Raw genomic sequence first — 17,100 nt, 5'->3', positions numbered from 1 at the left:
AACAATGTAGCTATGTCAAGCTACATTTTAGGTGTAGACCAGTCCTCATGAAGAATAAGGGTATGTCTATACTACAGCCTTTATGCTGCAGTAGTGCTCTAGTGCAGATGCTTCTGGAATCATTAACAGGAGTGTTTCCACCACTGTAGTTAACCCACCTAACCGGGGAGAGGTCGATCTAGCCATGGCACTCAGGGCATGGAATGTTTTGCAGCAATGAGTGATGTAACTGGGTTGGTCTAAGTTTTGAGAGTAGACCAGACTTAAGAGGGCTGACAGTTGACTTAATGCGGGCTGACAGCTGTGTGTGTGTGAGAAGCAGAAAGCCAAGAGAGCACTAGTGAGTGTGGTCATCTTGGGAGGAAACTGAGAGACAGAGCTTGCTTCAGGTCCAGGGTACCCTGGAAAGGCAGACTTGGATTTCTGGGTAAGGAAACTGTCTGCTGCTGTTTGTTTCTACTGTGTTCAGGAAACTACTGTGTTCAGGAAACAGAACTTTGTGGACATTCTTTGTAAATAAAAAAGATTTCACCAAAGGAAAACCTGATTTGTAATTTCTCCTCCCAATTGAAACAACCTAGCAAGGCAAATGAGTTGATGGAAAACATTTGCAGGGGACCACAGGCAAAGAATCCATGCAAGAGAATAGACTGTTGCAAGTTATAGACTTCAGCATATCCAGCTTTCTGCACTTAACACTCCCCTTCTCCCCGAGCTGACACTCCTCTCCCTGCAGTCAGGCAAACCAAACTCAGGATCTCTGACTCATGTTTGCCCCCAGCAAATCCAGTCTATAGAGTGATCATGAGCTCAATATTAGTCCACGGAGAAAAAAATGAAGGGAAGACACAGAGGCAGCTGAAAGTGCTGAGACGTGAAGGATTGTTAATTTCCCTTCTGTATATGGAGTTTTACAAAGTTCAAAACTAAAATCTTCTTTCTAGGTCTTCTCTGGAGTTTTGAATGGCCTGGATTGTAAACTTTAGATTGTAAAGTAATAAAGCTTAGACAATTCACCATAAAATCACCCTTCAGTTCAAGGGTTGCTCCTGATTAAGGAGTTGCCGAGGTGTTTTTCCCTTATCACGAGCACACAAAACTGCCTGTGACCTTAACCCCGGGAACCCCTATAGCCCTGCTGGTCCCAGGTGGGTGGCTAGATGTTTACCAAGAAAAAAAATCACTAAAATAACCCAACTGGGTTTAGTTCCCACCTATTCTTACTGCAGTGCAAGTGTCTGCTGACACCCTTATTATAAATGAAGAATGTCCTGGTTTGATTGAGGGTACGTCTATACAGCATGTGGGGGTGGGAGGGTGTGATTCCCAGCTCGGGTAGACATACACATGCTGGTTCTCCTTGAGCTAGCACACTAACAATAGCTGTGCATCTGTGCCAGCAAAGGTGGTGCCTTGAGCTAATCAGACAGGTACAGTCCCTCCCTACCCCTGGGTGCTTACTGTGTAGACAAAGCCTTAGTTTAAGATTTTGCATTCTTGTTTGTTTGTTTCCTTCCTCACTTTTACTTTCATTCCCTTTCTGCTTCTTCCCATCCCACTGCCCCCATTCCTTGTGTCACATAATTCCTTGTTCCTTCTTTTTTTATGTTCCTCCAGCTCCTCCTCCCAGCCTCTCCTTTTCCTTCACCTCAGTCTGCTCCTGTGGGCAGCTGATACAAGGTGTAACAGGAACCTCCCATTACCAGCAAAACCATTTCTGATGCAGAGCAGGAGGCAGAGAAAACAGAAGCCAAGAGAGCCAAGCAGCCATGGCCTCTGTGACACCCGTAGAGGAAATTGAAGATGAAATCAAATGTCCCATCTGCCTGAAGTATCTGACAGACCCAGTGTCCATACACTGTGGGCACAACTTCTGCCGAGTCTGCATCACTCAGCACTACGAGACATGGGCAGAGGGGGACTATGACCCTGTGTGCTGCCCCAACTGCAGAGCCCTCATCCGGAAAGGGACTCTCCGGCCCAACTATCAGCTAGCAAATATAGTTGACAAAATTAAACAAATGGATTTAAAACCAGGAAAAGAGAAATTGTGTGAGAGACACAATAAAACCCTGGATCTGTTCTGTGAAGAGGACGGGGAAGCCTTGTGTGTGGTTTGTGAGAGATCCCCAGAGCATGGTGCTCACACAATGATTCTCATGGAGGAGGCTGCCCAGAAATACAAGGTAGGAAACAGTCTGGATCCTGGTTAATTCAATCCTTCCCTTTTCTGACTAAGCCTCTCACATCCACAGACTCTCCCACTTTCCCAGATTTTCTCTGTCTCTTGCTCTACCTAAATCTCTCCATTGCATGACCCCCTCCCTCTGGACAGGTGCAGGGAGCCCTGGCTACCGATCCTGCCCCAACCTGTTAACCCTGCACCGTTCATTAGAGAGATGTGGTCACTAGAGCTCTGTGTGAGGCACTTTCCTCACACACATGATTGAAACTGGAGGTGTCTGTGCTGCTGCCAGGCCAGGAATGGAGGGAATGGGCTTCTCCCATAGGCACTGACTCTGTGGGTGCTCTGGGGTTGGAACACTCATGGAAAAAAAATAGTGGGTGCTCAGCACCCACCAGCAGCCCCCCAGATCAGCTCTTGCCCCCCCAGCGCATCCCACCCGCTGGTGGGCCCCATCAATCAGCTCCTCCCCCTCCCCCCAACACCTCCTGCCCACCGCAATCAGCTGTTCAGTGGCATGCAGTAAGCCCTGGGTAGAGGGCAAGGAGCAACGGTGGGGTGTGCTTGGGGGAGTGGCCAAGAAGAGGCAGGGCAGAAGAGGCAGGGCAGGGTAGAGCAGGGGTGGGAAGAGGCGGGTTGGGGCTTGGCAGTAGGGGTGGAGTGGGGGCAGGGCCTGGGGCTGAGCAGGAATCAAGCACCCCCTGGCAATTCTGAAAGACTTTGGTTGCTCCCACCACACCCCTTACAGGCCAGGCACTGCCAGCAGGGCATTCACATCCATGGTAAGCACAGCAGCCCTCACTGTTGTATGGAGCATAAGTGCAGGAGTGGACTTAAGATCTCTTACCTAGAGATCCATCTCTGGAGTCACCTGATTAAAAGTGACCCTCTGGTTTCATTATAAAAAAAGTCAGCAACCAAAAAGTAACACTCTAGCCCAGAGGATTGAAAAGAAAACCTTGAAAATGTGGCCCAAGCAGAACCGATACAGTGACATGCGCCTGAGTCTGTCGAGAGCCTGAGACAAAAGCTCTGAGAAGAGGGAACTGTCTCATGGATCTCAATGGGGTGTTCACTCCCAGAACTACTGTTCTGGGGTCCACCTCTCCCCAGCCTGTGTGTGGCAGGAAGGAAAGAGATCAGTGGGCTCAGCAAGAAAATACACATGATACACAAATCTGTGCTGGCAGCTTGGCTGTCCCTGCCCCCAAAGAGCTTGTAATCTATTAAACTGAGTGGAGACAAAGAGAAGGTGGGAGGGGGCAGCATGTCCCATTTGCTCTCCCTGTCTGAAACACGGGTTCTGTTCACATGGTGCATTAAATAGACCAGAGTCATTTACTCTCCATCCCGGCTGAACTGAGCACAGCACAGGATCAGAGAGGGAGGGCAGAGATGGCTGTAGGACACCTTTCCACCTTTGGTGGAATCTGCTCCTCCAGGGGCCTGGCTGGATCGCTGGCTTCAGGGGCTGCTCTAGCTCCCACTCTGCTTCCAGGCAAGAACTAACAGTCTATCCAGATAAACACACACCAAGGGGAGGTAGGAAGCTAGCTGGGAGCAGCGCGACTCCTTTGCTCTCTCTGTATAAAACACACTGTGCAGGGGCTGTAGACATTTTACATTGAACAGGCAAAAGTGAGTTACCGCGCCCCTACTACCTATTCCCATTTATTCCCATCCCTCACTCCTCTTCTCCCTAACAACTCCCCTCCACACACCTCCACAGCAAGCATTTGGATGTGTAATTTATTTACTTTTCAAAAACAGTTTGGCACCTTCTGAATTTTTGGCTGTGCTCAGATTGCATTTCCCCCAAATAAAGAAATAAAAATACTCCTTTGGCAGAGGCAGACAGTAGCAATACCCCCCCCCCCCCCGCCTTTGAAATTTGTGATTTCTGCCAAGAACAGCATTAGTGTAAATGAGAATCAGGCATTTAAAACATTGATTCCAGATTAACCACCTTATCGCTTCTCGGCTCTTTGAGCTGTGGCGCAAACCTAGTATTTAAATTTAATATCACTCCTTAGACACACAGTCTCTGCCCCTGCAGGCTCAGCATCACAGGCAGGGGTGCTGGAACCAGGGAGGGGGGACAAGAGGCCCATGGACCCCTCACTTTCAAAAGTGAGAGGGCCAGAGGCAATGTCTTTTGGTGGGCATGCCGGGTCAAATGCCCCCCGCCAAATTGGCCTGCCCGGGGTGGGGTGGGGGGAGAGAGGGGCTTTGTCCTCCCACTGCCCCTGCCCCCTGCCCCTGGCATGCTCATCCCCTGTTCCTGACAGCTAGGCCTGGGCGGGAAGCGGAAGGGGTGGGACCAGCAGCTTCTCACAGCAGCCTACCCTGCCTGGGCCCAGGGGCTAACAGCCTCCCCCTTTCCCCCTCACAGCTAGCCTCACTATCTCAGGCAGCTGCTGCACTTCACAGAGTCAGGGACCCAACCCAGAGAGGACACCCTCAGCCATGTGAGAAGCCACTCCCTCCCACTCCCAGCCCAGCCCAGCTACCAGGCAGAGTGGCTGAAGTGCCGGTGGCACAGCAGGAGAAGGAAAGACACCCCCTTGCAGTTAACGTGTGTGGTAGAGCGTGATGGATCCAGGCTGGGCAGAGGAGAATCGGGGGTGGTCACGTGTCCTCCCCTTTAGATTGTGCCCCCCCAGAACGGCCATGCCCATTCCCTTTTTAACATGGGCATAGTAGCCTTGGGCAGGTGTGGAGTGTTGGTGGCAGGGTGATAAGGTGAGCAGCTCACCTGCCGTGAAGCACATCCCCAGCCTTTTCCTGATGGTCCTCTTCCCGGAGCCCCCTGCGCCTCCTCTTTCCCCCAAGGCCCCACCCCCTGGCCAGGCCAGAAGCTGGAGCCAGGCCACGGTAAGAGCCACCCAGGGAGACTGGGCTGCTGTGGGGAGCCCTGCACCCCCCAACACCAGCACAGGGACTGATTGTGGGACCAACGTCCTATTGGGACACTTTTCTGAAAAGTCTCAAGAGCTGTAATGTTACCAGTGAGCTCTCACACAGTTCTGGGAGGCATCCAATACAGTCTATGTTGTCCTCAGTGCAGAGAAACTGGTCAGCAGAGAAACCTCAGGCGAACAGGCAGCTGGCTAATGTTCTACGAATAGCCAAGGCTGAGTTTACAGGCAGCAAAGGGAGCAGGAAGGGAGAAGGGGTGTGGGGAGCACCTAGAATCTCTCAGCTGTTCTGTGAAGAGGATTAAACCCCCATGTGTGTGATATGTGACAGATCCCGGGCTCACACCATGGTACCCATAGAGGCCTGCCCAGGAGAACAAGGTAGGGCACCTCTGTCCAGTCTATTTCATTCTAAATAGAATTTTAATTACAAGTTATTTCACCACAACTTGCCAGTTATACTTGATTTTCCCTACTGCAGCTACTGATGTAACCGCATCATTCAACTCTGTCACACCTTAAGTGTATGAAAAATGGCATTGAAAGAAATGTACAGGGCAATATGGCAAAAGAGGCAAAAATGAAGATATTAAAGATTTCGGTTGTGGGAAACATTTCTCTGGGGAGCTGAAGCTATTTCAAATCTAGTTCCAACTCAACTGACGCTGTTAAATGATCAGTGAGGTTTAAATCACATGAGCTGCAGGCCAATCTCTACGAGATTGTTGCCTTCAGAATGGAAAAGGCGGGGGAGGGGGTTACAATCTGTTGTTATTGTTTCTGATTTGTATCACAGTGTTTATTACTGTTATTTACATAAAAGTAGCCCCTAAAGACCCCAAACAAGATCTGACTTCCATTGTACTTGGCCCTGCACAAAACCCAGGGAGGGACAATCCCTGCTCTGAGCAGTTTACAGTCTAACTAGACAAGACAGAGAAAGGGTGGGAGGGGAAACAGAGGGACAGAGAGGAGCAGTGACTTGCCCAAGGTCACTCAGCTGGTCCGTGTCAGAAGTGGAAATAGAACCCACCTCTCCCAAGACTCAGAGCCCTAATCACTAGACCAGTAGTTCTCAACCAGGGGTACGCCCTGTCGGTGTGCAGAGGTCATTCAAGGGGCACATCAACTCATCTAAATATTTGCCTAGTTTTACAACAGGCTACATAAAAAGCACTAGCAAAGTCAGTACAAATTAAAATTTCATACAGACAATGACTTGTTTATACTGCACTATATACTATACGCTGAAATATAAGTACAATATTTATATTCCAATTGATTTCTTTTATAATTCTATGGTAAAAATGAGAAAATAAACTTTCAGTAACAGTGTGCAGTGACACTTTTGTATATTTATGTCTGATTTTGTAAGCAAGTAGTGAGGTGAAACTTGGGGGTACACAAGATGAATCAGACACCTGAAAGGGGTACAGTAGTCTGGAAAGGTTGAGAGCCACTGCACTAGACCATTTTTATGACCCACCAGCACTTGCCAGTGATGAACTGTGGCCACTGGAAGTGAAAAACTCTTTGATAAAGGTCCCAGGCCCAGCAGGGTGATGAGGTTTCCCACTGGGATTCTGAACTCCCATGCTGCTCCATGAGCGTTTAACTCCGATGATGGTCTGCACTAGAGGAGGTCACTGTGCTAAACACTGTGTGGACCCCGAACACCTTGAATCCGCCCACAAGAGGGCTCCAGAGAGCGCAGGTCCATGCCAAATACCACTGGGATTAGACTGGATTGTAGCAAAACTAACCCCTGGGCCATGCTGTCCTGTGCCAACCTGAACTGTTTTATTGTGTGTGTGGGCAAGGACCAGCCAGAGTGGTTCCAGGAGTCACATAATGTAGCCTTTTGAAATCTCCCAGAATCCATTGCTTCTTTGAGGCTTTCTAGTGAATCTTGGGTAGCTAGCCAGAGGGCATTGCAAATGAAAATGTTCAGGACAGCATTTGGTCAAATCCCAACAATTCTTAACACAAACTAGCCTGTCAAAGAGGGTTTGCCCTTGTGCTTACATAAGCAGGGAAATGGGCCCGCTATTGTGGGGAACTTTCCTGGCTTATACACTACCCTGGTGAAGTGGGCTAGCGAAAGGATCTGAGTCCTCGCTCCCCCTTCCTTTGCCCAGAGGCCTGCCTGACCTCAAGGGCTCCCCTTCCACTCTCCTGTGTGGCAGAGTCCTTGTAACCCCAACAAGGCTGGGCCCAGGATTCCTGGGGGCTTGACCCACAACCTTGTCGTGGTCACTTAGGGCAGGGGCTATGGTGTCCCCACTCCGGGGTGCTCTCTCTGCACTGAACACTTCCCTGACCCACTGATCATAGTTCAAAGCAAATACAATTTATTAAACAACAATTGATTAAAAAAAATAAGGAAAAATGGGAAAGGTAAAAGGAAAACACATCATCCCGCTCTGTTGCACAGAGACATCACAACCAGCAATATCTGGAATGCAAGGGCAGTTCACAGTCTGTTCCTCACACATCCCAGGTCTCCTTCGCAGGCCCTGGCAGTGCTGCAGGGATGCTGCGGGTTGGACACTTGCTCTGGTGGTGGCCACATGCCCTCAGGCTCTAGGTGGCAGGACCCTTCTTCCCAGCATCAGCCCCTGCCCCCCTCAAAGTCTGACCTGCAAGGCCTCTTGGATGGTGGGGTCTCCCTGCGCTGAGCCTGTGGCCCAGGGTCCCCCCTCACTCTATCCAGCTGGCTGCTCACCGCACCCGGCTCCGGACTGCTCCAGCCCCAGCTCCAGCTCCACTCTGCCTCAGCACTGATGCTGCTTTGCCTCTAGCCCCAGGGACTGCTTTTTCTGCCCCCTCTGGCTCTGGCTGTTTCAGTTCTCCCAGCACAGGACTGCTCTCGGGGCTGCTTCTGTTGCTCTGCTCCCAGCACGGATTTGCTCCCTGGGGTGCTTCTCTGGCTTTTGTTGCTGCAGTCCTGCTCTCAGCACTGACCTGCTCCCTGGGCTGCTTCTCTGGTTGGCATGACTCTGCTCCCAGCTCAGCTCAGGACCCTGCTCTTTACTTAGCTCGACCCCACTCTGTCTGATCCAAGCAATTCCAGCTCGCTCGTAGGACGGGACCACCCTGGCCTCCCGACTCCCTCATTAGCCTGCTCACTCTGTCAAATAGGCTGACCTGGAGCATTGGCCTTTCCCCATTTCCCCTCGGGACTGTCAGTCTCAGGGAAGGGTCCTGATTTCCCATCGACCCTTCCCCTTTCTTTTGGTACTGGGAGCTAGCCAACCAAAAAACCAACACTGAGTTTTAGTAAAGAGCCAACGCTCCCCTTACATTTAGACCAGTTCTGTCCAACCTGTATAATCCCCGGGGTTTAAGGGTTGAAATTCAATGGGAGTTGGGCTCCTTTGAGAATCCCAGCACATGTTTCTAACTCCTGTATTTGTCTGAGGTTTGTATCACTTTTTAAGCAAAATCTTATTCTTATACCACCATATGAATCCCTTTTCCTGTTTGTTTAACTCAATGAAGAAAGAGGACAAATAATTTCAAACAGTCTGAATGTACAACTCTCCCAGTCTCCATTAATGAGATTTCATTTCCTTGGTGTCTCTGATGTCATAAACCTAGTAGGGCCAGCTGTCTTGGTTTGGGATGGACAAACACCCTCCTCCACAAACACTCTCAAGCTCAGACCACCCAAATTGTTTTATCTCTTCAGGAAAAGATCCAGGCCCATTTGGAGACTCTGAGGGAAGAGAGAGAAAAGCTGCTGGGATTTAAAGCGACCGGAGAGGGAAAAAGTCAGAAGTATCTGGTAGGTTCCCATTGGGACTAATCTGCAGGGACTTGCGGTGGGGCGTCTGTTTGTAGGCAGTTCCCTCTGTGGCCTTGGGGAACGTGGACTTCTTTCTGTTTCTCCATGACCATGGGTGGTTGTGTTAGAGTTGTGTGTCTGTACACACACATACACACACACAGGCCCTGAGAAACCCTCTTCCACATCATATTCTGCAGAATCCAAGACAATCTAACTCATTCCAATTAATCAGTTAATTTAATTAACTCATTCCAATTAATCAGTTAATTTCTAGTCTTTGTTGCTTTCACAGAACTCCCAAGGTGAGCGGACTGTGTCCCATACAGGGCTCACTGCCCATGTCTGCAGGCATTTCTTGGGTTGTTTATTTCTTTTTCTCTCCTGGCATCTCCTGTCAATGTAGTGCTGAGTCCTGCCTGCTGCTGCTCTGGATCAGGATAGGCACAGGCCTCTAATCACACAGTGCTCTGACCATGTCAGACTTGGAAACATCCCAGAAAGAGATATTAGGGCCAAGTGGGATGGTGTTAGAAAATCCTTTCCTTAGTATCCACAGAGTATAGGCAAGTGTTAGACATCTTATTGCAAAGAAATTCTCTCTCCTGCACACTCAGAACTCCAAGAAAGGGCCATAGCCTCTCTCTCTAACTCTTACCTCTCCTTTCCTTAAAAAAACTCCAACCAGATGCAGACACAAACCGAGAGGCAGAAGATTTTATCTGAATTTCAGCAACTGCAGCAGTTCCTGCAGAAACGAGAGCGACTCCTGCTGGCCATGCTAGAAAACCTGGAAAAGGAGATTTTGAAGATACAGAATGAGAATGTCACTAAACTCTCTGAGAAGATTTCCTGTCTCAGTGACCAGATCAGTGAGCTGGAGGGGAAGTGTCAGAAGCCAGCCAATGAATTCCTGCAGGTGAGACTGAGTTAGAAAAATCCCAGATCCCTGCAAAGGGACAGCACAGTTCCTGAATCATGGGCACTGGAGTCCAGCAGTCAGAGATCACAGTGTAATTCAGTGTGTGCATTCCTGAAATGTGAATTATGGATGCGCTTTGAAGAATTACAGACTCATTTATGTCAGAGATGACATTAAGTCAGCGGATCCATGGCTCTGGAGCCAGGGCAGTGCCTCTTTTCCTCGGCTGAAAAATCCCTTCCCTGGGATCCCTAGTGTGTGGCAATCATATCATGTGGGACTAAGGTTGTTTTTCTGTCTCTCTCCCTTCTAGGATTTCAGAAGCACCTTGAGCAGGTACGTGGCTCTTTCTCTCTCCCTTATGTTTCATTATCCTATGAAAGGGCTTGGGGAGCATGTTGCCTCCACATTTCCCCTGGGCTCTACAGCAAAATGTGAGGCAGGGTCACATTTTGGAAACAAATCTCGGTGGTGAACTTAATCCTGAGGTTCTCACCCTTTTATAAAGGACTCTGGAATTATCTATTCAGTGGGAAAGATTGACCTAAAGTATTTCCTGCAGATGTGACATCATTGAGGGACTGGTTGCCTCACAGTTCTGGGAATGCAATACGAGCCTTTCACTTCTAGGGCACTAGTTACAATCATGCCCTTGTCAGCAGTGTCCAAGCAACTTTTCCCTCTGGGGACTGTTGGAGACCTGTGTGAAATGAGCTGGTATCGAGGGGTCAGGGAGAGGTCTGAGGCCTCAGTCTAGTTCCTGAAAGAAAGATCCCATAACACTATGCATGCAAGAAACATGGGAACATACCAGGATTAGCTCATGGAGACGAAGGAGTGAATTGGTCATGGAGATTCAATTCCCTTTTTATCTGCAGATCTGCTCTGTCCAGACCAGAGTGAAAAACATAAGTGGGGCCTTTGGGGGAAGGTTGCACAGACATGGCCTATGCTGCACCTGCTCTGAGGCTGAGAGAAGTGGGGTAATTCTGATTCCAGGCCCCATAAAGCATTAGCTTCCCCAGTAGCAATGAATTATAGTGAGTCAGTGAATGAAATGTAATAATGTGAAATTCTCTCTCTCCAGGTGTGAGAAGGGGAAGTTCCAGCAACCAGTGGAGATTTCTCCTGAGCTGGAAAAGAGACTCAGTGATTTCTCCCAGAAAAATATTGCTGTAATGGAGACTCTGAGAAAGTTCAAAGGTACACAGAAGGGATCTAGGAGGAGAAATCAGTATGTGGGTCTTCAACTGTGGGAGGAGATGGTCTCTGGCCAGTTGGTTCATAATCTATTTAATAAAAAGGGAGAAATAGCTGAATTGAGAAGATATAGCAGGGACCCATCAGCAAGGGTGTATTACCCTGATTCACTCTATGAACTTTGGTAAAATCATTAAGATAAAAATATAGCAAAATTTGGAGCACCTCAGTTTCTCTCTCTCAAGTACAGAACTGCAGGGCACGTGCTTCAGAGCTGTTTAGTCTCCCCATATACTGCTGGTCTCTCTTCAACTGTTTTTCTCATATAATTAAAACATAGTTACGGTATGTCAGTTAAAAGTGGGACTGCCATTATGGATATGACAGCCTGAAATCTCATCTCCTATATACTTTCCAAAAACAACAAGGAGTCTGGTGGCACCTAAAAGACTAACAGATTTATTTGGGCATAAGCTTTCATGGGCAAAAACCTCACTTCTTCGTTTTTACCCATGAAAGCTTATGCCCAAATAAATCTGTTAGTCTTTAAGGTGCCACCAGACTCCTTGTTGTTTTTGTAGATACAGACTAACACGGCTACCCCCTGATACTTGACACTCTATACTTTCCCTCTCCAGACACTCTGTGCTGCAAACTGGAGACAGAAAGAGAGAAATTACTACGATCCTTCAAACCAGGTGAGATTTCAGGGGGAGATTATCATTCCATTAAGAGAAAAAACACATGAAAATGTAGCTACAGTTACAAACCAAACCAACACTGACCATGACACATGGTTCTAAAAATAACATGCAAACATGAAATACTAAGATCCCAAGCTGAAGTCACACAAACAATCCTGATACCAATTTCAATGGTGCGTCCGTCCATGCACCCACTGATGACCAGAAACATTCTCACTGACCAACACACACTTACCCTGATGTTTCTAGACACATTCAGATGCCTTTGAAATATTCAATTCAGAGGGTTGTGACATTCCTCTCCTTTCCCCTGTGTGAGGGGCTCTTTCCCATTGCTCTTCACCTGCATCCCACCTTTCTCCTCAGCTGTGCTGTGCTGAGATCTCTGATTTCAATTGCTTGCTTCTTTCTCTGTTAGAGAGAGAGGGTTCCCCTCTCATGCTGCCACCTCCTCCTTTCTCTAGGGGCTGGAGAAGGGGCTACTTCTCCTAATGCCACCTCTTAGTTACCACTCTTTGGTCTTGAGTTGTTCTTCCCCAGTGCCCCATCCCCTTCTCTTTTCCCAGGCCAGGGAGAGAAGGGTGGGCTCAGTGTACAGCTACCCCGGGTTTATATCTGTTACCTCAATCCTCTTCAGGTTCAGACTTTCCTCTCTAACTTTCAGAGGAGCAGCCCCAGCAGGGAGCTGCAGCAAGGAACAGGGGAGAAAGGCAGTTTCTGTAGCCCCCACAGCAGCTCCCAGCAGCCAGGGAGATGAACTGCCAGGGCATCTCTGGCTGATCTCAGGCGCTCAGGGCAGAGAAGCAGCTCCCTGGTCTGGTGGTGTAAATCAGAGACCATGTGTGCTCATCTCTGTGACCCCTTTCCTCTCCTGACTCTTTGCCGCCTGAGCTAGAGCAGGGAACGGGGGATCTCTGGGATCACACACCAAGGGGGAGCTCTGCGGGAGATTTTCCTTCAACTAACAGAAAATTGCCATGGAAACAACTCTCCCTCATACCAATAACCAGACACATTCTCACTGTCCAGCCCCCAAACCACCTTCATTGTGACCTGGTCATTTGAATTGACATCGACAAGCCTTTCTAATTCAAGGCAGTCAGTGGAGAGATCTCCCTGCTCCTGGCTGTCACATCCTTCCCCTTTCATCTGGGGGGAGACTCTCCCCCCAGCTCTTCTCCAGCAACCTACCTTTCCTTTGGGCAGGGCTGAGCTCAGCTGCTTTGTGGGTTGGGGAGATGGTGTCTCTCTAGTGCTGTCACCTGCAGCCCTCTCATCTCTCTGGGCTGGGAAGGGGCTGCCCCACCCAATGGCACCTCCTACTTCCTGGCCTTGAACCACTGGCTCTTCCCCAGTGCTGCATCTTCACCTCTGCTCCCTAGCCTGGGAGTGGAGGATGCATTGAGGAGAGAAAGCTTCCCTTTGGGGTTCAGAGTTGGTATCTGCCTCCTATTTGCCTTCCTAATAAAAAGCTTCTGGTGCCTTCTTTGCTGTGTCTCTGCTGCTGGGAATGAAGCAGCCCGAGCTATGGAACAGGGAGCTGCAGCATCTATAGCCAAATGAGAAAGTACAGAAGTGGTTCCCACTCCCCAGCTGAAGAACTGCAGTGACATCTTTGCTGAAGCTCATGCGCTCAGCACAGAGGCAGCTCTCTGGGATCCAGGATCCCAGCCAGAACAGGGCTGCCTGGGAAGTGTGAGAAATGGACCAGGGCTGAGCTCTGCCCCTAACAATTTGATTCTCTCTCTCTCATCAGTGAATGTGACTCTAGATCCAGACACGGCTCATCCCGTCCTAGTCCTGGCTGATGATCAGAAAAGTGTCAGATGGGGAGACACACGGCAAGATCTACCAGACAATCCTAAGAGATTTGACACTGAGCTCTGTGTGCTGGGCTGTGAGGGATTCACCTCGGGGAAACATTCCTGGGAGGTGGAGGTGGGGGATGAGGGACACTGGGCTGTGGGGGTCGCCAGAGAATCTGTAAGAAGAAAGGGAGGGATCAGCCGTAACCCTGAGGGGGGGATCTGGGCTGTGGGGCTGTGGGGGGGTCATTTCAAAGCTCTCATCTCTATGGAGACCCCACTGCCCCTGAGCTGGGTCCCCAAAAGGATCCAGGTTTTTCTAGACTATGAGCAGGGGCAGGTGACATTTTTTGATGTTGATAAGGAGGCCCCGATCTTCACTTTCCCACCAGCCTCTTTCACTGGGGAGAGAATCCGTCCCTGGCTCTGGGTGTGGGGATCCCAGCTCAGAATATTTCAGAGTTACAGGGGGAATAGCCATTGGGGACCCTGAAATCATCCTCTCTAGCCTCACACACCCTAGTCACCATGACCCTGGAGAACTTCTCTCTTCCCCAAGACTTTCTGCAGTGCAGTCTCAAGGACCCTGGATGCTCCATGGGCTCTCAGGTCTGGACTGTCAAACCACAGGGATCAGGGAGAAGCCAATCTCATCACCCCAGGGATTGTCCAATCTGTTTCTCATTGTTCTCTATGGTCCAGGAGGATTCTGGGGATCCTGGGTCACAGAGTGTCATGGAAACATGGGAGAACTAGGCCAATGGAAATGAAAAAATAGGCTTCTCTAGCCACAGTCATCCTAGTGTCTATGACCTTGGAGGACTGTCATCTAACTAACCCCTCACTCATCTCTCTGACTGTGGAGGACTCCTGTCCTCCCAAACCCCAGTACCTCATCTCCCCCCTCACTGCCAGGAGCAAAAGAGATGGGAAGGGGGAGGCGGTGAAAAACTCTTGGAGCTGCAGAAGGAGTAGATATACCAGGAGGGGCAGGGGTAAATGGTCAAAACTGATGGAGTTTCAGGGTGAGAAGTGATGTGGGAACTGGTGCCTTAATTAATAGCTGGGCTGGGGAACAGGCCGATGTGGGCTGGCAGGAACACAACATGAATTAATTGGGGTTTGGGGAGTAGCTGGAGACTCTGCATCAGCAGGGAGAACCTGGGAGAGGGAGACCCAGGGACTGAGGAGTGTGACCTCCAGGCCACCAGGGAAGGGATGCTGCCGTGGGAAGGAATTGGTGGTGGTGTGATGTCATCTGGATGAATGTGAGCTGGCTCTTTGGAGCGGAGAGGGACATACAGGGCAGGTTTAACCAGAAAGGAGAGATGAAATGAAAGTGAAAAAAATAAAGTGAAACGAGTAAAGGGAGAAGCCTGAGGAAAGTGGCAGAAACTGAAATGAAGAGTGAAAGGAAAACAATCCTGAGAAGGGAAAACGCTCAGAGGACACAGAGGGGAAAGGAAAAACTCAGGGGAGAGAACTGGGAACCTAAGGTGGAATGATCTATGAATGTGAATAGAGAAGAACTAAGGAGACACAGAGACATAGATGGAAAACATGCTATAAAAAACGATGTGTAGAACTGGATAAAGTAAAAGGAAAGGGTGAAGAAAAGAGAACACAAGAGGGATACAGAGATTTATAAAATGCTGCTGAAAGTCAGACTGGTTATGAAAATTCCCTCTCAGCTCCTTTTGAGCCTGACATTTACTTAAGAGAAATGAAGCATATTTTTTCCTTGTTTATATCCCAGTTGTAATTTTGAAGGCAGTCATGAGATTCCTCCTCACCCTCAATGGTTGTGTCACCCCAACATCAATGAGGATGTGTGTGTGCCAATCTGATGATATCCTGAGCCTTACTGTAATATGTTGCTATCCAGCCTGCACTCTGTGCCATGAGCTTTATATATGTAAGCAGAGTCAGGATGAGCTCTACCCTGACATCTGGTGGTGAATTATGGTGAGTGTGGAAAAGAACTCCAGGGGCTAATCTTGTTTGCATAGGCACGCCCACTCGCCTGGCATGAAACAACAGCAACTCAAAGTGGTTACTTTGGCTGGTGTGGGATCCCCAGTTTTCTCTGTTATTGGGGCAGGAAGAATAAAGTTTTGTTACCCTGATTCTGTGAATCAAGGCCAGTGGAACTGTTGTATGACAGAAGGACTGAGTGAGTCCTTCACCATTACCTAAGTAGCACTTGCTTGACAAGGGGCATGGGTTACAAAACCCAGTGAATTGAGAGAGGATGGGGACAGGTGTTTGTACTTGATGGTATGTGCCTTCCTGTGAGGGTTTGAAACATGAATTGCACTATCTTCTCTCTCCACTGTTGAATGTCAGAGCTAACTTTGATTTCATTAGGAGTCTAGTTACAGGCTGCTGAACTAAATTCACTTTGGGTCAATGGTGCACTAGCATAGGGGCTCCCCTATTATGAGGTGAAATTGCTAAGAGCTGAAATCACAGAAGAGTTAAAGTTATTAAGAGCTGAGATCACTGAGTGTTGTGTTAACTAGTGGGGGAGCCTGAAACTATATTGCTAAGCAAATGGTGAAGCAATTTGTGGGGATGACTGGAGGAGTAGCGAAGCGAGCAGTGTGGAGCCTTGTGGTGCTGGTTGGAGTGACCCAAGGAATCGTGAGCGGAGCTATTTGCGGGGATGGCTGGAGCAGCTCACAGGTTGGTGAGCGGACCGGAGCAGCTTGTAGAGTGGAGCAGTTTGTGGGACGGCAGGAAGTGGACTGGCTCGTGGTGAAGGCTGTGGCGGAACCCCACGGAGAGATGGCCAGCCGGCCTCGGATCACGTAAGGTGCCCCTTAACACCCTGCGTGCCCCCCCCTTTTTACTCTGGGGCTGCACTGACCAGGGACAGAGACTTTGGGTGGTTGCTGGACCCAAGAGACTTTGGGGATGTTGGACTTTGGGGACTCTGGGTGATTTTTGGGTTGCTGGATTCAAGAACCAAAGGGAAAGGACACAGCCCAATTTGCCGGGGTGGGTTTTTTGCTCATGGTTTGTGTTATGAATCCTGTTTGTGGTGTTTTTCCAATTTAATGCTTATGTCGTTTACCTCATGTTATTAAACATTTTCTGTCACACTCAGACTCTGTGCTTGCGAGAGGGGAAGTATTGCCTCTTAGAGGCACCCAGGGGGTAGTATGTAATTGTCCCAGGTCACTGAGTGGGGGCTCGAGCCAGTTTTGCATTGCGTTATTGAAACGGAACCCCTAGATACAGAACCCGGCCCTTGTTGCTGCCAACTTAGATGGGCAGAAGGGTTACATATAAGGTGTATGTCAGGAATTGTTCAGCTGTGCTCTGGAGAGAGCTGGTTTGGTCACTTCATCTTTCAACCACCAAACCTGCCAGTGTGACACAGGCAAACAAAATATCTGGCAGATATTTGCAATGTGGGACACTTGGGTTTTATGGCTCATCACACGACAATCAACAGCCCATAATGATTGTGTGAATTAAATAAACTCTTTAAAAAGAAAACTAAAATATATACCAAATGGAGGCACACAATTACCACTCCCACAGCAACAGGGTTTGTATTATGACCTCTCTTGT

At 49.0% G+C, this 17,100-nt stretch overlaps 1 protein-coding gene across 1 annotated transcript; it reads left to right on the top strand.

The window, feature by feature from the left end:
* The first annotated feature begins 1,676 nt into the window (after positions 1-1,676).
* LOC101937049 (tripartite motif-containing protein 10-like) lies at positions 1,677-16,614 on the top strand. Its single transcript, XM_065562662.1, has 6 exons — positions 1,677-2,186; positions 8,795-8,890; positions 9,579-9,809; positions 10,126-10,148; positions 10,900-11,050; positions 13,397-16,614. Exons 1-6 carry the CDS (start codon positions 1,770-1,772, stop codon positions 14,012-14,014), a joined length of 1,536 nt encoding a protein of 511 aa, XP_065418734.1. The 5' UTR covers positions 1,677-1,769; the 3' UTR covers positions 14,015-16,614.
* The last annotated feature ends 486 nt before the right edge of the window (positions 16,615-17,100 follow it).

Source organism: Chrysemys picta, chromosome 12 (genome assembly GCF_011386835.1).
Source record: "Chrysemys picta bellii isolate R12L10 chromosome 12, ASM1138683v2, whole genome shotgun sequence".
Classification (NCBI taxonomy): Eukaryota; Metazoa; Chordata; order Testudines; family Emydidae; genus Chrysemys; species Chrysemys picta.
This window is presented reverse-complemented; position numbering and strand designations above follow the sequence as displayed.